Raw genomic sequence first — 24190 nt, 5'->3', positions numbered from 1 at the left:
CTGGACAATGATATCTGTTGGATTTTAAAGGGTAAAAGTCTTTTTTCAAATCTGTTACCAAACGTCTGCTTAAAATCTTCTTAGCAACAGTTTATCTGAAAGTAAACATGTTTTCTTCCCAGGGGTGCCAATAAGTATGTAGGATCTTGACCCATCTCTGACTTTCAAAGTTGTAAAAAAAACTGTGGTTTACATAAAAATCATGTTTTCAAAACCAACCAGATTGTTTTGTTGTCAAAGCCTGATCAGCTTTAAACTCCGAACAGGGAATTTTTTTTTTCTTTTGCGTTACCTCACAAAACTTTTGCGTTCCTTCACAATAATGTACTGATCAGTTCATGCAGCATAACTGAATACTGAAAGTCTTTCTTCCAGTGGCCACGGTACTTTCTGCTATAAAAGGAGGTTTTCATAAGGTTTTTCCATGCACCTAATTTCTGAAGTTTTATATCTTTTTCTTTAGGAGAGAACTGCACCACAAACTTATGTGCAAAATGCAAAAACAAAACGGCCCAAACATGGGCTCTTTCTGTCTTAGAAGGGATGGAAACAGAAACTTTCCATTAGGAGGAAACTATTTGGACTATTTCAGTTTTGATCGTGTCTTTTTGTCTGAGTGGTTAATAAAGAGCCGTTTTCATGTGCAGTTCCATCGCAACCTTACACAAACATGCAGTGAATAAATCCATTTTCAATCAGGTTTTTGCACCAAAAAATTAAGAATATATAGACATGTTTTCACATTGTGTATATATTTGCAATTTTAAATTGACATTTGTGGTTGTCTACAAAATAGACCAGGGTGTATTTGCTTATTGCGAGGGAACGTAAAACTTATTGTGAGGGAATGCAAAAGAAACCTTTCCCTATGTCCCCTAGGGGCCTCCGTATTAATTAGATTAAGCTAAGAGAGAACACCTTGAGGCAACCTTTCTAAAATCTTACAGGACTCTGGAACCTCAGATGACCAAAACAAGCACCAGACCAGCAAACTTTAAATATGCACCTGTTTGCTAATTGAAAATGTCAGGATGGTTTCATGTAACAGAAAAGAACAAACTAACCACTATGTTTAGGTTATATATACATCTGGACAGAAGGGCTGCTGTATTACCAGGTCAGCTCGGTTTTGGCATGTAGATTTTATATTACATGAAACAGTTTTATCCTTTTTGACGCTAAGTTTAAATATGACTGTTTGTCATAGCAGGAACAATAATAGGTGGTCATAGAAGGAGGACCACACTGTAAAAACACAAAATTTTATTTTTGTAGTTTTTAATGCAAATATCTTAGTATACTGAAATAAAGCAAAAACTAACTTACAAGTAACTTTTCAGAAAGATATGGGAGCTTGTTTTAAGTCAATACTTTTTTAATATTGATGAAAAAGTTCTAGTTCTGCTGGTAGATTATTTCATTTATAACAAGACATTCTCCTCATGTTATAAGTGAAATAATCTGCCAGTAAAACTAGCACTTTAAAAAAAAAAATCAATATTAATAATTTACTCTAATTAAGCTCCTATATCTTGCTAAAAATGTACTTACTTATTTCCTAAGACATTTGCACCAGAATCTAGACCAAAAATACTTGGTAAAATTTTGTGTATTTGCAGTGCAAGTCTTAAAATTGGTTGATGGTTTTGCTCCTGTCCAGAGAAGATTGTCCCTTGAATGCTGAAGCGTCTCTTGCTGCATGGTTGTTGTTTGAATGCTGATAATCACTCCTGATCTGATAGAAAACGCTGAGAGACTCAACTCTGGCACGTTGACAGAGATTGTTTTGATCAGCAGAACAGCGAGGCCTATTGTTTTAAATCTCTCTTTCCCCCTGCCAGTTTTAGATCAGAGCATCGGGTGGGTGGGACCGGGGGAAGACTCTGCTCATTGCACTTACACGGTGCAGACTTCACATGAAGGTCAGAGGCCAAGGGTTTCTCTGCAGCAACTACCACGTTCAAACCACTTCACCGCTCCACTCTGGAGGCACGCAAGGAAAACACATGGAAAGTCATCAAAGCCGTTTGGCATGGATATAAAAGACACTCTGAGATGCCAGTTTCAATTTCCACACACAGCCTGAGACACAGTCAGGGACGGAGGAACCTGGCCTGGTCCTCGCGGTGGTACAGTAAAATAAGCAAATTTTCGTAGCGTTCACACAGGCCTGTCCGTTCCCCAGATGAATATGATTAAGTTTTTCATCTTATGCAGCAGAGTTGCTGTGAGGTTTGACCCAAACTTCTAAAAAAAAAAATTAAAGAAAGTCAGGCCCCAGAAATGTGTGCAATCAAGACTAAAATGCCACAATTTTCACTGAAGGTCCACAGAGACAAAGTCCAGGGATGTTGAATCGTTGAGGACTGTGGGGCACTCGGAGCGCGCCAAGCAACTGGAGAATCTGTTTCATCTCCAGCAGAACTGCAATTGAAACGAACACTACAGATGTTCGGAGCCTAAACGCCACCATTAGAGTCCTACGGTTTCATCCTCAGTTTGGTGATGAATGTCTTCATAAAGTCCTGCTGCAGCTCTCTGTAATCACTCATGTGACTTTTTGCTGCCACCAGTTTGGTACAATTGGCTCAGAGCCTCGGTCTTGGACTTCACCCCTGCTGCCCATGTTTTAATGGAACAAGGGGGCCGAATGTGTGTGTGTGTGTGAGAGTAAGTGAGTGAGGCACTCTATCAATTCCAGTGGACCTGGATGACAGAGATGAGGTGAGACGGCTGGACTTCAAAGCTGTTTTTATAGCTCGAGACTCTGCCCTCCATTTCTCCATCTTCCTCTCTCGCTCTCGTTCCCTGCCTGCTGGCTCTGGAGCATAAATAAAGCTCCATAATGGCTCTGTAAGCTGCATTTTGCTGTCAGCGTCTTTAGCAATTACTGTATCACCGCCAAGTACTTTGAGCTCCAAGAATACCGAGCCACCTTCCTTGCAGATGTCTGCTAAATAATACAAACAAAAGTAGTAAGTGTTTGCAGTCGGTAGGTTTCATCCTCGTGGGCATGTTGTTTAGGACAGAGGTACTGAAGTGTTGTACGTTTAAACAACTGCATGAGGTAAAGGGCGGGGATTTGGGAGTTGTTGAGTTATAAGCAGCGAAAATCTTACCTTAGTAGAAAACTCTGAACTCAAAACTGTCAGTAGTTTTGGGAAAATGTTATTCCAATAGCCTTTAAGCTGTTGTTAAGTTTACTCATTTATAAGGGTAAAGCATCACAATGTTAAACATTTTAATCAGATAGAATCATATTTTTACTCTGAATGGAAACTCTCAAAATGTTGTCAAGCTACAGCAAAAGATTATTTGTCTCTGAACAGATTTTAAATATTTTTGATTTTATTACACTGAAATGTTTCAAATCACCAAAACATATCTTAGTGTTAGACAAAGATAACCTAAACAAATACAAAATGCTGTTTTTAAGTTATGATTTTAATGATTAAAAGGGGAAAAACCTTCTAAGTCAACCTGGATCATTGTGGAAAAAGTAATTTCCCCCCCTTTCTTAAAATTAATTAAGCATGAGCTACCAAATGTGTAAAAAGTTAACTTTTGTTTCACTGGCTACAGTAAAATGTCTGACATAAAATTGGTGAAAAATCTCAGAATCAACGATTTAAAAATAAACTAAAAGCAAAGACACTGACAACTATCAACCTAAAAAAGGTTAAAGTCATTTCAAAGCATTGGGACTCTAGAAAAACCACACTGACGACTCCTCCAGGAGTTCACTGATGAACCCAGATCCACGTCTGAAGCACTGTAGGACTCACTAACCAGAGTCCATGGTTCACCAATAAAAGCCCGTGGTTCAGCAATAAGAAAGAAATGGGGAAAAAATTGCATCCTGTAGACAGTTTCAAGGTGAAAACCTCTGCTGGCACAAAATGAACAAAATGGTGCATCTGATGTTTGTCAAGAAACATCCTGATGATGCCGTTCTGTGGATAAGACAAACCCGGAAGGTTTTGGAAGGTCTCGATCTTGTTATATTAGTTGTAAAACTAAACAAAAACGTTCAGAAAAATGCATCATACCTAAAGTCAAACGTGGTTTTTGTCGTGTTATGGTCTGGAGCCGCTGTGCTTCTTCGAGATCTGGCAACTAACTGCAGTTGTTGGAACGATCCTGAAAAGGAAAATGTACGGCAATCAGTTTGTGACTTTAATCTCAAGTGCATTTGGGTTCTGCAGCAGGTCAATAATGCAAAGCACACCAGCAAGTCCAACTATATATATATATATATATATATATATATATATATATATATATATATATATATAAATCTATAAGATCACATCAGTGTGTTGCGTCATGTTATTGTACAGAAATAAATCTTTCAAAAATCTGCTTCAGTTTGTAGGATTTACTGTTTTCCTTGAAACTCAGCAAGCTCTATAAAAAATAATTAAAGGATTTTTACACATTTCCTAATCTAAATATATTTCAGATCAGCCAAGTATATTTGCTCTTAAACAAGGGAATAAAAGAAAAACAACTGTAATCAGGGATTTATTTGAGTTATTGTTTATCAAAATAGGAACTCATGTTTTAAGTTGAAATAGACATCCAAACCAAACAATCTCAATGACACATCAATTGTTCATTCAGAGTTAAGATTTATAATTAAAGAAGCAAGATTAAAAATGAAAATGTTTAAAAAACAGCTTTAAGTGTAAGTTAACAAGAGTTAATCGATCTTCTAGAGATTTAACGATAATATGGAAAGAGAAATTCAATTTGTTAGTATTCAACACTTGAACCAAGACAACTGAACATGGGAAAGAAAGACACTTGCTGTGGTCTGAAATCCAACCTGCTGCAAACCCGACGTTCAAAGGTTCAGAAAATATCATTCACCAAAAAAATGGTATAATATTTTTGAGACTGGTATTGCTTTAAGATTGTAAAGGTTTGCTTAGCTTTAGACCAACTAATCTGGATTTATTCCAAATGAAAACACCAAGGTAATTACCTTCTGCAGGTATATATTAACTACTATATATACTACAACTTTTCAATAAGACCTTCCCTAAAAATGTGTAAACTTTCCCCTTCAACAGTGACATGATCAGACTAAAGGATCATAAATCTAGGAGACAATGACAAGCAAAGGAAACAATGACTGATTTCACTCTAAAGTTCAAAAAATAGTTTCTAAAAGCGTTCTTAGAAAGTCCAGCTTTAAAATATTTGTTGCCAACAGTGTTTAAGAGTCGGTAGGAAGGGGACTTTGCTTTGTGTGTGTATGTGCAGACGAGAGCGCCCCAGTCTGCAGCTCTCGTCTGCACGCTTCCCAGAGGTCGAGAAGGTTAGGCGTGGAGAAGCCGAGGGCTTAGGCGTCAGGAAATTAAACATGAAATGAAAACAAGCCCCAGTTTGAACATTCTCCCATCTCACTTTCCAATATCCCCACTTCCCTTGGCCGACTTAAAAGGGAGGTGGGAGGAAAGCGACATTTGGAGAGAGGGACGAGGTCAGTGTTACGGGGGCCGGGGTGTTGAGGGACAGAAGAGGATGAGCTTCAGCAGAGGAGGGGGAGCGCTGCAAAGAGATTAGGATGAAAAAAGGAGCGGCTTTATCTTGATTTGTTACAATTAAGATGACGGCTCAATAAACTAAGAATGGTTTATCTCTTGAGAGGAAAGTAGAGCATTTCAAATCTTGACATTTGAGATATTAATCTTTGAAAGGCATCATGTTTTCTCAGTGCAAATGAAATGCAGCCTGCATGTTCTGACCCACGGGATGCTCAATGCAACATTAACACTTAAGGTTAAAAAAACATTGTTGATATGGAACTTGGCTAAGAAAAGAGAGCAATAAATTTGATAAATATGTACCTTTTCTCAGTTTTTCTCCTATATCTCTGAATATAAATCCACTGTGAGCAGACATCAGTCCAAACACGCCGCTGTCATGTGTGAGCGCTCATATGGAAACCAGTGACGTAATAAGCTCATGTAATTCAAGTTTCACCAAAAGCAAGACATGGAAAACAATAACAGACTCCAAACCTACAGAGGGAACATAAAGGCAGAGACCCTTTCAAACAAATTACATAATACAAAGAGCAACAGCCCTTAGAATTCAAAAATACTTTATTAATCCCAAATGGAAATTAAGTGTTGTTACCATTAATTATTAATTACTCATTCATTTAGATTCTTCAGTGAGTTATTGAAGATGGTGATGAAAGTAGTGCACTGAATCTGAAGATGTTTTGCCTTCCCAAGACAAGAGGATGGTCAGGGTTGTTCATGATGAACCCCCCGGTCTCATGATGAAAATGTACTGGTTCCATATCTGTCACATAGACAACCCTGACCATCCTCTTCATGAGACCGAAACTTGTTTCTCCAAGTTGTTTCTGACAGTTTATTCATGGTTTCTACATGTTAGCGTCGAGCCTATTTGTCTGTGAACGTAACACACCTGGTTGGGGCTCAAAGACAGCGGTATTTACAAAAACCTAATTTAAAAACTTAATTTATAAGCTAGATTTAAACTAGCTGGTTTTAAACCGACCCGTACCTCCTCTCTCCTGAAGTGTTGATTAAATTACCGACTTTCCCTGAATTCACATCACAGGATTTAAGTCACTATGTCATAAACAGCGTTTCCCTTTACACCGGAGAGGCATTAAAAACGTACAAAACGAAAGATGCTAACCAGTTTTTCCATGCTAGGCTACATGACGGTGCGGCATTGTCTCCATGGTTACCAACGGTTAGACCTACCTTCTCCATAAAAATATTTGATCTCTTTCTAATCATACTTACTTGTAAAGTAAATAAACAATCTTCTTACCTTGTAAAAAGTGTTTGCTGCAAATCCATGATTACACCGAGGGCTGATCAGTCATTATGATTAACAGCTGATCAGTCATTATGATTAACAGCTGCTATCTGTCGCTGCCGTAACTTTCCTTATTAAAAATTATAAAATTAAGTGGCAAGTTTGGTTTGCATCCTTGTCCTTTTTTTTCTGCTAGTAACCAGAGAAGAAATCAGCTTCCCTGTTGCAGTCGACTAATCTTACCAGCTGAACTGAGAAATGTTATAATTCAATGCCATTCATATCTGTCACAAATATAAAAACGTGTTATATCAGCCATATGTGGTCTAATCTGTTTAAAGTCCCTAAAGAAAAAGATATTTTGCACATGTTGGGGTTCCTCTGGTTAATGTAGTTTCATCTCATCAGAAACCCCTTTGCACACTGCAAAAAACTAAATTTTACCAAGTAATTTTGGTCTAGTTTCTTGTGCAAATATCTTAGTAAACTTGGAATAAGTTAAATTAACTTTTCAACAAGATACAGAGACTTGTAAGTGATTAATTCCTCAATATTGATGAAAATGTACTGGTTCCATTAGCAGATAAATTAACTTATGGAAAAAATGTCTTGTTTTAAGTGTCTTGCTAAAATAGTTACTTGTAAGTTAGTTTAGTCTTATTTCAAAAATAGCAAGATATTTGCACCAGAAACTAGACCAAAAATACTTGGTAGGATTTTGTGTTTTTGCACACATTTTGATTTGCAAATCAAAATGTGGTTCTCCAACAGTTCACATCCTGCAAATTCACAGCTCAGCTCTGCCTCTTAACCCTAATGTGCATTTCTTTACTAAGAGAAATGATGACAGTGAGAAAAACATGGGTGGCTGGGTGGGGAGTAGTGGCATATAAAGAGAATAACTGAGGGAAAATTGCATGTCAGGGACTCTGAAAACCACAAGCTGATTGGGCTGGGAATCAACCCACAATACGAGTTCAAGCCCCCGCGCCGGAGCGAGATTACTCTTTCTCTCTTTCTCTCTCGAGTCTTTGAAGATGTTTCCACTTTTCTCTCGGGACGATTCGATTCAGACAACCAACAAATAGATGCAAACAAACATGTGGAGACTCGTACTGCCTTCTCTTCAATTCAGCTCGAGTTCAATGAAATGGAAAAAAAATCTCATGATGTTTATCAAATGAAGCTTCAAAAAAAAAACTGTGTACATCTTTTTTTTTACTATTTATTATAGATCAGTGTTTCCCCCAGTGTATAATAAGCCTGGCGAGCTACCAGGCTTTACTTGTGCCCCCACCAGGCTTAGCATTGCTTATTTATTTAAGTTTTTTAATGTTTGCATTCTGTAGGACTTTATAGTTGGTGTTCAGATATTAATTTTCCAATAACACATACTTATAAAGTGATATTTTCAAATTTCTGTCAACTTTAAACATTTTTTAACTCAAAAACACAATGGGCCGCTGGATAAATGACAGTCGAGCTCCCCAACCACCAGGCTAAGCAACCCTATTCTAAGTGCAACTTAGACAAAAATTCACCTAACATACATGTTGCTTGACTGTGGGACGAAGCTGTAGCACTCAGAGAATCAATGCACGGATGGAGAAAACCTGCACTCCAGGTCAATATTGAATTCAAGAACATTCTTGCTATAAAGAAACAGCACTAACAAATGCTTCACTATGCAAACCCCAAATGCGATGAAATAAAATTGTGCTTCCTTTTTAGAGAGGGCATCCAGGAAGTACGGGTTTTCTTTTATAAGTTAGAAGAATAACCACAGTTCGATCAGCACTACTCTGCACTTAGTCTCCATGGTAACAGCTGTTGTACTGATCAATGGGAGTTGGTAGCTCCTGTCTCTTCACTGTATCACAATTTAAATCAGAAATTCATGACATCATCAACATATTAACTCTTTACAAGTCACTTAATCATTCAAGGCGCCATGATGGACCTCGAAGGTGAAGGATGCTAGTATTAAATAGAGAGACTTAAATTGTTTTCCCAAGTTGTTTTTGCCAGTTTATTCATGGTTTCTACTTGTTAGCGTCGAGCTAATTTGTCTGTGAACGTAACACACCTGGTTGAGGCTCATAGACGGTGGTATTTACAAGAGTTGGAAACTGCTAGCTTAGAAACCGACCCATATCTCCTCCCTCCTGACTTGTTGATCAAAATACTGACTTTGCCTGAATTCGCACTTACTTAGAAAGTATATGAACGTTAATCTTACCTTGTAAAAAGTGTTCGCTGCAAATCCGCGGTTACACCGACGGCTGTCATTATGATTAACGGCTGATATCCATCGCCACCATAACTTTTCTCATTAAAAGTTATACAATAAAATGACATGTTTGGTTTCTACCCTTGTCTGTCTGTGCAGCCAACTGTGCAGCACCCTATGAGCATTTTTAAAGTGAAATCAAATAAACAAAACTTATAATAGGCTACCAGATGTCTGTTTTTTGACGTCCAACATGGCGGAGTTCTGGAGAATGTGACGTCACGTGCGAAGGGTCAATGCTCCCATCAGCCACTTTACTAACTAAACAGGTCAAATGCTTTTCAACAGAAATAGCAAATCAGCAACTCAATGCATTAAGGGCCTTAACTTGCATAGGTTGAAGCCTTTGTTACAAAAATAAAAAGAAGCTTTTCTTAAGTTTGTGGATAATGGTCCAAAGTTTCCCATGAGCAGCCATTGTGTGGATGACATTTCTTGGTAAAGTCACAGATGAGAGGAGAATGAGCAGACTCAGATATATATATATATATATATATATATATATATATATATATATATATATATATAAATATCTATATTAAAGGGATGCCCATCTGAACCAGAAAATGTTGGTGCTGTCCTCAAACTTTAAAATGTGCTGCTTTCCAAGGACCTGCTGCACAGCAAAACTCAATTCTGATAACCAAACCCATCTGTTCTCTGAACGGACTGTTAAATTTGTGATATGAAGTGACAGTAACCAATCAGCTGAGATGAAGAAACTCCCCGCCATAATTCATACGTGCAAATTTAAACTGTAACCCAAATAACAGAACTTGAGTGAAGAGTTTTATATGTTGTCTTTTGTAAACCGACTTTTCCATAAGAACATTTCTAGCTTGTTTTTATACACATAAATTCTTATCTATGGGTGCACAAAGCAAACATTTTGCTTTACAGGTTGGCAAAGTGTTTCTACAACCACACATTCTGATTTACAATCACAACATTTTTTACATAAATACATTCCTTTCCACAGATGCACAAAGCAGAATTTCTCAGGCTTTTTATTTTGCAACTCTTCACAGCTTGATTTACACGCTCAAAATAAATAGCACTGGAATTTAAGCCAACAGTACAACCACAGACACATTCTTCAATTTATCTCTATAACATAAATGTTATATTCACACATTTTAGCACGCACCGTTAACTGACCCCAGTATTTATTTATTAGGCACATTTCTGACAGACTCAGTCACAGTAGCTGTGTTTTCATTAACCATAGAACTGTGCAAATTGAAATTATGAAATAAAATTTGCTTAATGGAAACCAAGCACCATTTACAAATCTTTTTATAAAAAATCTTTGCGCTAAGATGGGGTGGTTTCTCAGTTGAATCGAAGTACATGTATTTTGCAAAACTGCAATGGAAACACTTTTTTTTGCATCACATAATCAACAACTGGATGTTACTACTGCCGGAAACAAGGAAGAAGACAACAGGAAGTAGGAGGATGATAGTTCGTTTGTTTTCTTTTTGGACAATAAGAAGCGCTGTCCACCAGGGCATCGCACAGTTCATAAAAAGTTGACATTTGAACGTGTTGAATCCATAGCTCTTCTGTAAAATCACTGACTTTGTTGTTCCCCAAAAAGTCGCATAAGTAGCCACTCCCAGGTGTAAAAGGCTTTTAGCCCCAATGCATAAAAAAAGACACCGACGTCTCATGTCATGGCTGATGGATGATGAGCGCTAGTGCCATGACTGAATTATAGATATATCTCATGTAAATGTTTACATCCTTGCTGCCATAAAAAGCAGCAAATGCTCAGAGAATCCTCACCTGGGGCGGTAAGCCATGTCATACTGCAGGAACACAAAGTCTTATCACGTATTTTTGGTCCACTTTCTGCAAATATCAGTACATTTCAAATAAGACAAAACTAACTTGTCTTCAGAAAAGTTGCCTTCTGAAGCAACTTTTCAGAAATGTATAAAAGCTTTTTTTTTTTTAAGTCAATACTTCCTTACTATTAATTTTAAAAAGTTCTTGTTCCATTGGCAAATTATTTCACTTGTAAGTGAAATAAGTCGCATGTTACTGATATAAAACTTTTTAAAATCTACTGATCCAGAAGACAAGATCAAACATACCTAAAGCAGAATAACTTAAATCCAAAGATAATTAGCTAATGTATCCCAATGTAACTAGTACTTTTTCATCCATATTAAGGAATTATTGACCTCAAATAAGGTCCGAAATCTTAATGAAATGTTACTTGTAAGTTAGTTTTGTGGAGTGAGAAATTTGCACTTGAAACTAGACCAAAATGTATTGGTAAGATTTTGTTTTTGCAGTGAACACATCAAACTGAAACATTTAAGTCTTTCTGAGGAATTACCTCAACCTGCTGATATTTTTATATATATTTGGAGCACAACAAATTCTTCCTAAACTCTGTAGTTATGCTTGAATACAAGGCATTTGTCAGCGTGTTGCTGAAAGCAACCTTTTTAAAATCTATTGATCCAGAAGACAAGATCAAACCTGCCTAAACACTTAAACCCAGAGATTATTAGTTAATGTATCTCTGGGCCAACGTTTGACCATGTTGGTCAAAAGTTCAGTACTTGTTTCATGGGCTGTACCAAGGGATTCCCTGTGCTGACATGTGGGAGAGAGCACACCTTTCTGAGAGTGATTTATGAACAGCTGCAGACCCAGATGTGGATCTGTCGACGCTGGCAGCATGAAGGGAGGCAGACGGCTTTGTATCAAAGGGAGGAGCTGAAACGCGCTGCACCGGGGGAGAGAGACTCACCATTTTCACATCAATAGTCCAGTGTGGACAGAACTTTAAAGACATGTCAAGTCCCAAAAATACTTTCATGTGTAGCGCAATTTATTTTCTTTACCATGTTCAATACACTCAGGTTTTTTTAATACTCTGACTAGATGAACAAAATAGCCCAGTTTTTAACAATAACTTGGAGACTTTAGTAGATACGTGTAAAACGGTTGTCAATTTGTTCTTAATTGACATCCACTATTCTGATGGATTGCTTTCTTCGCAGGTGTGGTTTCAGAATCGCAGAGCCAAGTGGAGGAAGAGAGAACGTTTTGGCCAGATGCAACAAGTACGCACACACTTTTCCACTGCTTACGAACTCCCACTTCTCACTCGACCAGAAAACTATGCACAGGTAAGGATCTCCAAGGTGAAGTTACAATCAAAGATTACTAAGATATCTCTACTGAAGCATGCTATAGACCCACACGTGAGAGTGCTACTGTATATGCAGGGGTGTGAAACTCATTTTCATGTCGGGTCTCATCAGAATCATAAACGGCAGAATCAATAAGTCCCTCCAAATTTCACAAATCTGCAAAATCAACAGATCCCCACAATATTTTTTGATTTTACTGCGTCTGTGTTACAATATCTGGTTTGTTTTTAACTCTTGCGGACAAACTCTTTCTGGCTCCAAGTGAATCAGATGCTTTCATCTGAATTCAGCAGCATTCATTGACTAAAAACTGACAGAGACAAATATAGCGCCTCTCTCTTTACTGAAGCAGTTTGCCCACATTTAAATCCTGACCATATTTCTGTATATTTATGTAAATAACAGGCAGAGCAAATAGCTTTGTATTTAAAAAGACCAAACTGTCTTCCTTATGCATCTAAAAATGATGTTTGTTGAAAACATGAAGAAAAAGTGGGAAAAAGCAACAAGCTTCACAAACTCAGGTCAATAAACAATCCTCTAAAAAATAAAGAAGGAAGGTTGTTTATAAGGTTTTGGCAAGTAAGAACAGTGGAAACCAAAGATTTTATTATTTCACAGGTGAAATTAGTTGAATGCAATCAGTTAATTTTAAACATTTATATAACTTATAGCTAGTATAGTGTATTTACAAAAAAATAAATAATCTGACATGTTTTTAGTTTAAAACAATCTTCAAGAGATGAATCCTGCAGCAACAAAATTATTTAGAAAGGCCATTCTGACATTATTTGTCAGGTCCGGTGTTATTCTTAAGCATTTAAAGAATAAAATATGATTAATGTTAAAACAAACCTCTATCTCTTTGATCATAACCCTTTCTGCTGTTTGTGGCTCAATTGAAGCTGACTGCCAACCAAATTGTTTCCATCTCCTGGACTTTTCTGCCATTTGCTCCTGCAGGTATTTAGTGAAATCCGCTTTCTGAATCCAGAACAGAAAAAAAGAAAGTAATGGAGCCCAAACTGTTCTCACTTTTAATCTATCTGGACGGGCAAAGATTTGGGAAAGTATCACCTTAATGAAAGATTTTTTTTCTAGGAATTAGAGCTTTATTGTGTGGTTAGTAGCAAAAGTTTATTAGTCAGTTTTTACCCGAGAGACTATATTTATTTCTATATTTCATTCCTAATTCATACCAGCCATATTAGTCTACTTTAATCGAACTCCAGTTCTTTTGTCTATAGAGTCCGGTTTGTTTGGGGAACTGTAAATGAGCAATCGCACTTTGATGCGGACCAAGAAAGCTAACTCTGGTGGTGCATGTGAAGGTCTTGGCTTGTTTTCATATGTGGATCAAAGTGGACCGGAGACCGCTCCAAAAGTAGAGAGCGACTACAGCGCAGGGCATTCTGGGTAAATACAAAAAACCAAAAGCGAGACTCTACCGCACGCGAGAGCAAGCTCATGCTCATGGTCTTTTAAGACAAAACAGAAATCCTACAACCGCTAAAATCTGACGCTACTCCATTTTTGTTTACATTTTGTGAAGAATGAAGTTGCGCTTGTGTCTCCTTCGGAGGATTTTGTGTCGTTTCCTTCAGTGGAATTGGTGCAGCGCCCCCACAGATGAGGAGGTGAACAGTTTTTTCAATTAGTTTAGATCGTAAAGCTGAAAATATAACAAATGTTGCAATTTTGGTTCCCAATCAAACCAAGTCTACCAGACTATTAGCTGGGAAAACACCCTCAAAGTCCAGTTTCCTGAATCACGGTTGAAGCTGAACTGTAAGAACTGTATTCAGTGGGTGACAGAAGCTGTAAAAACCCAGCTGTGTTGATCAGCCCGAATACTACAAGTAAGTTACGAGTTTGGCTCTCTAAATGAGTTTAGGGTCTGGTTCTGCTACCACAATGAGGATAAAAAAGCCAAGCAACAAATCAGATTAAACAGGTTTGTGCCACCCCATGTTTGTAGATTGTTGTCTGAATTTATGACCAGTAACACCAGACCATAATCCCAGCCTTTTTCCTCCAGATCCAGAACCCTTCGTGGATCGGGAGCAGCAGTGCAGCCTCCCCGGTGCCAGGCTGCGTGGTGCCATGCGACTCCGTCCCGTCCTGCATGGCGCCTCACCCTCACGCTCCCGGAGGCGTCTCCGACTTCCTGGGCGTGCCCAGTCCAGGCAGCAGCCACATGGGACAGACACACATGGGCAGCCTGTTTGGGGGCGCCGGGATCGGCGGGGGAATCAACGGCTATGACCTCAACGTTGATCCCGATCGCAAGTCGTCCAGCATAGCTGCGCTGCGGATGAAGGCCAAGGAACACAGCGCGGCCATCTCCTGGGCGACATGATGGGACCCGCCCCGGTCCCCGCAATGGCCTCATCTCCGGAGCCGCCGTCAGTGAGCACTGAGAAGGAGGAGAGGGGGTTTTCCTGAGAGCACTAATGATAACACAAGTCAGATGAAGAGGGAGAGACAGAGGAGATAAGAGGGGCCAGAACAGCAGCTAAAGCAAGCCAGATAACTGCGACAAGGAATATTCTGCATTTAGACAGAAATATAGCTGTGTGACTTTAGAGACAAAAAACAGCAATTATTCACATTCCTGATAAAGATGCATAAAGTGCCTTAAAATAACATTTCTCACTGTAGTGTCGTAATCTCACACTGAAGATCCAACATTTCATTTAGGCAAATGTTAAGAAACAAGCTTTAACCAAAATCATCAATTCCTTTTAAAGCAGCAGTATAGCGTAAAATCGAGCTTTATATCATGTCATAATGTTATTCCCTCATCAGAAACATACCTGGAGTGTTGACTTGATTTTTCCATGCATGTTTGAGAAATCCTTTAATCTCCATGGCAACCATTCAGCTGTACAAAAAGTCTGGGTGGATTAAGCTCCACCCACGAGAACAAAGCTCCTCCTTTGAACTGCAGTTTCAGAGCTTCCGCCTCACAGAGCAGCCCTCCCCCACTCAGCTCCTTCAGACTAGCCAGCAGCAATTAGCAAACACCTGGTGGAACTGAGCATCTGCTGAGCTCATTATAGGAGCTACTTCTCAGTGAAACGCTGATAAAAACGTTGTTATAGGGTTAATAGAGGAGCCATGTTGTGATAACTTCTTGAAGGCGGAGTTTCAGAAAGAGCAGGAGCTTTTTAAAGAGACAGAAGCCCAATTTCAAGGTGTTAAATAACAAGGTAAAATTTCCTTTGAATCATTTTTTATATATACAACATTTTTCTAACAACTGAAGCTAACATAGTTACTTGATTGTGTGCCCCTTTAAAGTGTGTGAAAATCACGTTTGAGTTTTATGTTATGCTACTCCAGTGGCAGCCATTTGAAGTTGCCTAACCGCTTGCTCTCACAAAGCGGCAACTATTTACACAAAGCTTGAGCGCCCGGCCATCTCTTCTCAGCTCCTCCAGACTAGCGGCAGCGGCAATCAACAAACAGCCGGTCTGCTGAGCTCATCATAGGAGCTACTTCTCAGCCCAAAACTTCTAAGAAGTGCGGTAAACGGCATAATGGAGTAGCATTGTGATGACCTGCTGAAGGCAGAGTGTTGGGAAGAGCAGGAGCTTCTTAAAGAGACAGAGGCCCAATTTTACATACAGTATTTTTATTACAACTCAAAGTAACATAGTTCATTGATTGTGCTATATAATTGCCTGTAAAATACGTAACATCCACCCATTAAAATACATGTAATAGAACTACTGGGATTCTGATTGTAGATGACAGTAGATGATGGAATCACTGCAGGTAGATTTGGTGTAAAACAAAGAATGAATATGAGAAAAAAAGTGTCTCATGCCTATTATTAAGTGCGGCATAAGATTTGTGATGCTGTGTATTTCTGTTCAAATATCACAAACTCTTTGAAATCTGATATAGTCCATCAGAAAACACCAACTGGGTCATGACTGGACCTTTTAACAAGATAATGATCCATAACCAGAGGTCAGTTCACATAGAACTGGTTCACCAGACAGAATCAACCACCTAATAAGAACTAAATCATAAAGGAAAACTTCAGAGTGAGTTAAAGAAAATCTTATGCTCCAACCTTGCGAATGTAAATAGAAGAATAAATGTTTTTTCCTAACATGGATTTTTCAGTGTGAGATTGTGCTACCGCAGTGAAAATGAATTCATTTTAAGACTGAAGTACGCCTTTACAGAAGCACATAATTCCTTGATCTCTCAGTTTTACTCCCTTCAAACCATAATAAAATATCAGATCACACACTACAGCCATTTAAGATTCATGTAGCTTTTTTCCTTTATTATATTTTCACTGCAGCCATCCTGCTGCACTCATAATGGATGCCTCTTCAGACTCTCTCCTCAGACTGCATAAGCTTGTTTAAGTGTGTTTCTAAACAAAGTTGTCATTTTGTAAGCTGTCTGAGAACAAGTCCGCTCACTGTGAGCATTCCCAGACGCACACACTGGGTGGACAGTTTACCTCCTGTCACTTTCCATTGCAAACTACAATTATGACAGAAAACAATCATTTAGCCCAAACCTGTTGCTGGGAGTTCATCTCCCTGCAGAGAAGGGCAAAGGTTTAGCGCAGTACGGTGAAGCTAATCAAACTAGAAACAGAAATGGTGCTTTGTAGGCTGGCAGTAATTTCAAACCAAGCTGTCGTTTCCTCTCCCAGGGTCGCCTCCACGGGGCTCAGGCCTCCAGTTTCAGGAAACAGAGTGCCTGCTGGCAGACACGCTGCAGCAACCGTCAACACCAGCCTGCCATGCCAGCTTCAATCAGCAACCAACAGGAAGAGACAAACTTAATTAGCGTCAGCCGGCGTTGTCCCACCCTGTAAACACCAGGCTAAGTGACAGCCTGCAGGCCTGCAAACGTTCTTAAATGCTCAATTTATCATTAAATGTTGGTTCTTCAGAGCCTGCCACCGTGGCGCTCCTGAACAGTTTTCTGTAACGCTGGGATACCCAGATCGATAGCGTGGACCGGTTTGTGTTGTCATGCCAACAGAGGTTATAAGCGGAGCTGGGCTCCAGGACGAGAGTTTTAAATGATCTCTCTTATGACATGAGCTGAGCCACATTCACTCTTTACAAGTACACTGCAAAAACAAGAAATCTGACAAAGTGTTTTTTGACTCGTTTCTAGTGTAAATATTTTACTACACTTGACATAAGACAAAACTAACTTACAAATAACTTTTCAACACGACACAGGAGAAGAAATAGTTCAGTGTTTGGGTTTCTGTTTCTAAAAAAACAGCCAAAGCGCTTAAAAAAAAAAAAAAGACATACAGCTGGTTTTAGGCAATAAGTTAATATTTTTTGGTGTCTGGAAAATGACCCATTTCAAAATCCTCTGGAGTGTATCGTCACAGATCAGCAGGCACTGCCCGTTACCTAGCAACGCCAGCAAAGCTCAGCTCGTTACCTAGCAACCAAAGCTGTGCTCCAAGTCACCTTTAAGACTCAAAAATATTGATAAAATAAGTACTAGTTGAATTAGCAGGTTTTTAAAAATAAATATGAAGGATTTATTGACTTAAAACAGTCTCTTATATCTGTCTGAAAATGTTCTTTTATGCTAGTTATGTCTTATTTCAATTGTATTAAAATATTTGCAGAAAAACTAGACAAAAATACTTAGTAAGACTTGATGTTTTTGCAGTGTACAAACGTCAATGTATTTTATGAGGATTTCATCTAACCAACCAACATAAAATTGTGCATGTATGAAGGAAAATATTGCAAATAAAGTGTAGCATGCAGTCTGCAAACCCAGCTTTAGTCCAAATTAGTCATCTTTTGTCTCCCATTAATGCCTCTGGTGTTTGACATACAGCCAAAATGAATCCATGACACCAATTCATTTTTTATTTGTCATTTTGATGTTTTTCCTCAGTGCTCCTCTCCACTGCCGCTCCATCTATGTTGATACTACTGAATTAATGCAATGAAATTCAAGTTAATGACGCCATATTGTTTGAATGTGAACAGTATAAATATTATTGTTCGTTTATGTGTTCATGTGTTTTTGCTTCTCTTTCAAATATTGGACATCCAGTTCTAAACCAATGAAGTATAAGGAATAATGCTAAATGTGCCACATTGTTTTTGTTATTCTGAAAAATGCTTTTCTGTGGTTTTAAGCAGCTTTTTTGTATATTAATCATGAATTTTTACTTTTGATGGTCTTCATTATGCAATAAGTTATTGCACTTACTGTGCTTGTTAAAAAAAGTGTTGCTGGGGCAGTTCTCTCCAACCTCAAGTCAAAAGTTGAGCAGCTTTTTGTCCCAGTTTTAAGCCCGTCCATAGTAACAAAAACAGGATCAGAGTGCAGTCCTCATGGTGCAGGACTTTGTACAGAATTAATACTTTGTTTTTCTGTCAATGTTGGTTGGAACTTTGAAATAAATTGTGCTTTAAAGAATTAAAGATTGAAGAATTTTTTCTTTAAAGGGTTAATTTTTTTCTACACTAAGTAGATCGGTCCAAGTTCTGTCAAAGCTGGAAGAAATTAATTGTTTTAGTAAAGGTTGCCTTAATCTCTGAAACATAAAAAAAAATAACATGGGTTGTTAATTCAAAAATAAACTGAAATATTTCTTCAGAAAAAGTTATCTAACCTGAAATTGAGAACAAATTTAGTCCAAAAGAGTTTACATTTTGAACTTGGCATTAGGGACAAGAGGGAATTATTGCTAAACAAATAAACTATGTCAACCAAAATAATAATAATAATACAGTAAACAACAAAATATACAATAAAGTTGTTTATTTTATAACATTTTTAAATGTTAATTTTTATCAAATTAAAACAAATAAAATAAACAATAAATACAATTTTCATGTGTTAGTTTGTATGGTAGCGTAATGGGGCCATTGTAAGATTTTTTTTTTAATTCCAAGAATAAGTTAATAATATTTCAAGAATAAAGTCACATTTTAAGAATAAAGTCATATAGTTAAGTCTTTATTCTTGCAGCAATTTTATTCTTGTATGACTTTATTCTTGTAATATCTTGTCTTTATTTTTGGAATTTTATGACTATTTTTGTAATTTTATATATTTTTTTTATTTTCGTAGCATCACCCTGAATGTGTCAGAATTGTATTGTGTGACCTCAACATCTTAAAAATATCACAAATATTTACTATATAGGTTTATGGGAAAGTAAAAAATTAACGTCTAAAAAAAATGTCAAGTTCAGGGTTACTTTTTGCTAATAAAAAATAAAGCATGCACCATTGTCTACTTTAGTAATCGTGTTATAGATGCTGACCTCTTCCTCTGATCTGATCCAAAGAAGGCAATGCTTATTAAAGAGACTCTCCCCAAACCCTATAACTTTTCTATTTCACAGCTAAATGATAAATAAGCGCCTAGAATAAGGAAGAAGAGCAAACTACTGTGCCCTAAGAACTCGTTAAAGCTGACGGATCACGCTGCTCCAGCCAGGCTCCATTGGCAACCCTATAATATAGGGCTGCTCGGTTAAAAGACCATGAAGACCATTAGGGTACTTCAAAGTTCACCCCTCTGCATTAGGGCCAGACTGATATAGCAAAGAGGGGAAATATCCGATTCCTCATTTACTGCCTTATTTTCCCATCAGTTGACCCGTCAGTCAGTCTGAGCTGCTCGTTAAGGGCCATCGTTAGCAAGACCTACGCTGTAAATCTGCCCTGATATCAGCTTTCAGCAGAAATGTCTTCTAGGTCATATTTTTGGGGCTTGCACTCCAGCTTCCAGTGTTAAATGATCCCTCAGAGGAACGCTGGTGCTTGCACTGTAAATCAGATTCTTTATTCTAATGAAAAGACTCCTAAAACATTAAAGGCCTGGCGGCGAAGTGAAGTGACATAAATGAATTGGCACTGGCCTTGATGAAACCAACCGGCTCCTCATTCAAACATTCCCCAGTGACATGAGCTCATAAATCAAAAATCCATCTGACACGGTGGTGCTGTCCAGTGAGACGTCCAAGGAGGAGCGTCCTCCTGTTGCGGTCGTGGACAAACACCGCAGCCCTTCTGTTTGGCCACATGCAGAGGAGTGGGTGGCTGAAGATGAAGGCGCACATAGATCTTTGCTCAGTCAAAACGTTCCTCATTACAGGGCTAGACTGCCAGAAAACAATTCATATTTAGCACTCGCTTTTGACATGCATAAGAAATCAATCACACAGAACAAGAATGATGACCGATCCTTGAACATAGGCGTGTTATGGAAGAGTGGGCCTACAGTACTGTGCTTTAGAAAAGCCTTCACTGCAATTTACTTGGATTTTATGCATTTAAGTAACACAAAGTGGTGCCTAACTGCCAAGCAGAAGGAAAATTATACATGATTTTCAAACTTTCAAACAAGAAAATGTTGATTTCATCTAACCAGAGCTCTTTCTGCTAGCTGAATTCCCAACATGCCAAACTGTAAATAGCACTTTTTATTTCTTTCAACATAGCGGTCTTCTTACCAGTCTTGTATAATGGCCAGATTTGCAGAGCTCAGGTCTGAAAGTTAACAGTTTTTCCCACTTAAATTTCTGCAGCTCCTCCAGAGCTACAATGGGGCAAAACTCTGGAGGCAACTCAAGATCCAATTAATGATCTTATTATGGCACGGTATCAGCACCAAAATTAGGAATTTATACTGAGATTTAGTTACAACAGGGTTGACTGTTTACTTCTGAAAGCAACTGGTCGCACTGGATTTTATGTAGGAATATTACAGAAAGGCTTTCTCTATACAGATGCAAGCCAATTTCAGAAGTGTGCTAACCGCAACAGTCAGCGTATGCTAACAAGATTTATAATTGCAACACTGAGCGTATGCTAACAGGTCAAAGGTCGCATGGTGGTGTAGATTCTCACATCCATAACATGAGAATCTTCAGTTCGACCAATGCAGGTAATTTTAATGCTGATGCCAGTTATTTTTACATCAGTCTGACCAATCTTCCATATGTGCTGCCGATATTTACGAGCCGATTCTTGAATCGGCTCGTAAATATTGGTATTGCTTTTTTTTCCTCCATTTACATAATAAAAATGACACAATGATGACAAATGTTACAAAAGTTTTAAGCGAAACAAAAGTAAATATTTATTACCTCCTACAAAGAGTCAGAAGGTAATAAGAGAATGTGAGGAAAAATAATAAATCTGTTTTCAAGGGGATTTTCAGTGACAGTTTTCCACCACATATAATGTTCCTATGGCAACAAGAAAATTACATTTTGGTCTCACCTTTAGTGTTTTCCCTACATGTCTTGTGGAACATTTTAAACAGGACTTTGACTTCCTTCTTGTCCCTTACATAAAAAACAGATTTGTGGAGAGGAAAACTAGTGACTGTCTTATTTACAGATTTACCTTTTGGGTTTCTCTCTGATGAATGATTTCCTGTCTGTCCCTCCAGAAGAACGGCCATGTCTCGGCAAGACGGCTGCTGAAAGAACATAAGTTGGTTGTTGTTACTGTTATTTATTTCATGGTGATTTACGCAGACATGCCGGTTAAACTGTAAACAAAGTAAAAACTAAATTTGCGATACTTAGTCTGCATAATATTAAAATAAACAAACACTTAAAAATTTTTTTTTAAATATTTAATGTAAACCATGAGCATATTATCAATAATTATGCTTAATTTAACCAACAAATAATTAAGTACAAACTTTCCTCTTTGAACACTTTGCAGTATAATAAACACCACTCAGCATTAAAACCCACTCGAGTTAGCATTGTGCTACTTAGCTGCTAACCACTAGCATTTTCATGAGCTTAAAGCTACTTTGCCAAAACCGGCATATAAAATAACAAAACATATCTCTCAATAGCTTAATACATTCAATATACACTCACCAAGTTGGGCAATAATCAAAACCGCAAGAAATACGTAGTTTTAAGGTTAATTAAGCGCTTCCGCTGACGGTGACATAAACCATTTCTGGCTCGCAATAAATCTACTTCCGGTCCGCCGTCAAGTCACTTAAACTAAAGTAAATAAACTGCAGAGCCCCCTAGTGGAATGGTAGGAGTGAATCCAACAGTTGCAGTTGTACCATGCTCTATTTTTCAGATAATTGCTTAAAAAGTTCTCACTTTACCGATTTTTATTTGTAACAAAAACATTTATCATGTATCATTTTCCTTTCTTCCCCTGCTTGGTGTTGAAATTTCAGATGAAATCTTTAAATTTGGGGCTGTGATGCAATTTGTGATGGTGAGTTTCATCCCAAAGTCCAGAAGTTTGTTCAGTTTGTGTTTTCAACCCTTCCAGAGAACCTTTTCAGCCCTCCTCTTTGACAATATGCTTCCAATTATGAATCTCGTGAAAATGGGGATGGTAAAGCACGCTTGTGATTTATTGCTCATTGAAGTCCAGTCTTGCTCAGTGCGGTCGCACATGAAGGCCTCCTGCGGCAGAGCACAAAGGTCAGACAAGCACTACAGTTGACCTCCAGCGGATGACAGTGCACCATGTCACTCTGGAAGAGATTGACAGGCAGAGACGACGGCTCGAGTCCAAACTTTAACGCAAGTAAAGTTTCAGCGCAAAAAGCGACTACGCTGTGGGTTAGCCTCCAACTGGGAAACTGCATCACATATCGAAAAGAAGGGAAATAAAGTGACTCAAAAATCATTGGGCTCATCGCTGACTTTTTACACAACTCATCTTTATTGTGACTAAAGATTACTTTGTGGTCTTTTCACATGGGACAGCCTCAGCTATTTAGTGACGTTCATTAGCTATACTCAAGTCCTGGGGACTGAAAACACATGCTCAACAAGTGAGTCACCAGGCACAAGAGAGCTTCTCAGACAGCAGAGCTGCTCGGCCTGAGAAACAGCTCGTCCCTGCGGACCAGTTTTGTGTTCAGCTCACTTCCTGTTTTACTTGAGACCACCTCGTTCTGAGTCACAGAAATTGTCTGGTTGGGTCAAAAACCGCTGGATCTGTGGAACTCGGTACTCGCGGGACATTTTATGATGTTCTGCACCACAACAAGATGCCATTTAAAGCCGCATTACATTGGTTAAAGTTTTTTCTACATAGGTACTGACAATTTGGTAACAATTTTTGCGTTGTACGTATGCTTGTGCAAAAAAGAATAAGAGAAATTACTTGGAAAACACAAAACAAACAAAATGATGTAAAATGACACTCATGTTTAACCAAGTAAACATAAAAATTTCAAACAAACAAAATGAAAGATTTAGATTGAAGAACTACATTTTGAAGAAACAGAAAATGAACAAAAAATGCACACAGGCAAACATTTTGAAACATAATCCAAAGCATGGATAATAAGGTGCAAAGCAATTGAGCAAAACTGTCAAGCAAATGGAGACTCCAGTCTGTTTGTTAGTCAACAGAATGAGAAACTGTTGTTGAGGAGATGAGATGCACAAATACTAAGATAGATGCGCCGTGTTGCATGGTGACTTAGAACCAAACGCTGTAAAATAAAACTGGAGACGAGCTCAATGATTTGCTCTAGAAAGACCCAGAGCGCTAACTGTGACCTTATGTTTCCTTCAGCAGGTTAAGGTAAGTCTACGGGCCATGAAAAACATCTTCATGTACTTTTCTTGCATAAAATCACTCTTAGGAAACTTTATTTTGGTTTGTTCATTTAGCTTCTTTCAGAGAGAGCTGTTTCAGGACCTCTTGTCACTTTAAACCTAAATAAGTCAACAACAAAACCTTTGTCATTTCCAGCAGCCATTGTACAGCGCATACAGCAACCAGCTGACCAAATGTCCTTTGGGTTGCTAGGTGACGGGCTTTTCTCAGCTGGGGTTGCTAAGTAACGGTGCAGTCCTCCTCGGGAAGTTTTTCAATTGTCTCATTTTCCAGACACCAAAAAACATTAGCTTATTGCCAAAAACAGCGGGGTA

General features: G+C 38.3%; 1 protein-coding gene and 2 long non-coding RNA genes across 3 annotated transcripts in view; 1 reads left to right on the top strand and 2 right to left on the bottom strand.

The window, feature by feature from the left end:
• LOC114135217 (homeobox protein aristaless-like 4) overlaps positions 1–14889 on the top strand; it is a 32581-nt gene extending 17692 nt beyond the window's left edge. The window contains exons 3-4 of the mRNA XM_028002301.1: positions 12121–12249; positions 14312–14889. Coding sequence (XP_027858102.1) covers positions 12121–12249; positions 14312–14632 — 450 coding nt within the window. The 3' untranslated portion in view covers positions 14633–14889. The remainder of the gene's footprint in view (positions 1–12120; positions 12250–14311) is intronic.
• On the bottom strand, positions 1892–7298 carry LOC114135223 (uncharacterized). Its single transcript, XR_003593561.1, has 3 exons — positions 6823–7298; positions 4050–4140; positions 1892–3953 (listed from the first exon to the last, which is right to left on the bottom strand). It is a non-coding gene; the product is annotated as an uncharacterized LOC114135223 (long non-coding RNA).
• Positions 14890–19158: 4269 nt separating the features above from the next.
• On the bottom strand, positions 19159–22262 carry LOC114134179 (uncharacterized). The gene is made up of 3 exons (XR_003593357.1): positions 22151–22262; positions 21660–21735; positions 19159–20410 (listed from the first exon to the last, which is right to left on the bottom strand). It is a non-coding gene; the product is annotated as an uncharacterized LOC114134179 (long non-coding RNA).
• Positions 22263–24190: the final 1928 nt, after the last annotated feature.

The sequence above is a fragment of the Xiphophorus couchianus genome, chromosome 2 (genome assembly GCF_001444195.1).
Source record: "Xiphophorus couchianus chromosome 2, X_couchianus-1.0, whole genome shotgun sequence".
Classification (NCBI taxonomy): domain Eukaryota; kingdom Metazoa; phylum Chordata; class Actinopteri; order Cyprinodontiformes; family Poeciliidae; genus Xiphophorus; species Xiphophorus couchianus.
The sequence above is the reverse complement of the archived record's forward strand: the minus strand, read 5'-3'. Positions and strand labels throughout refer to the sequence as shown.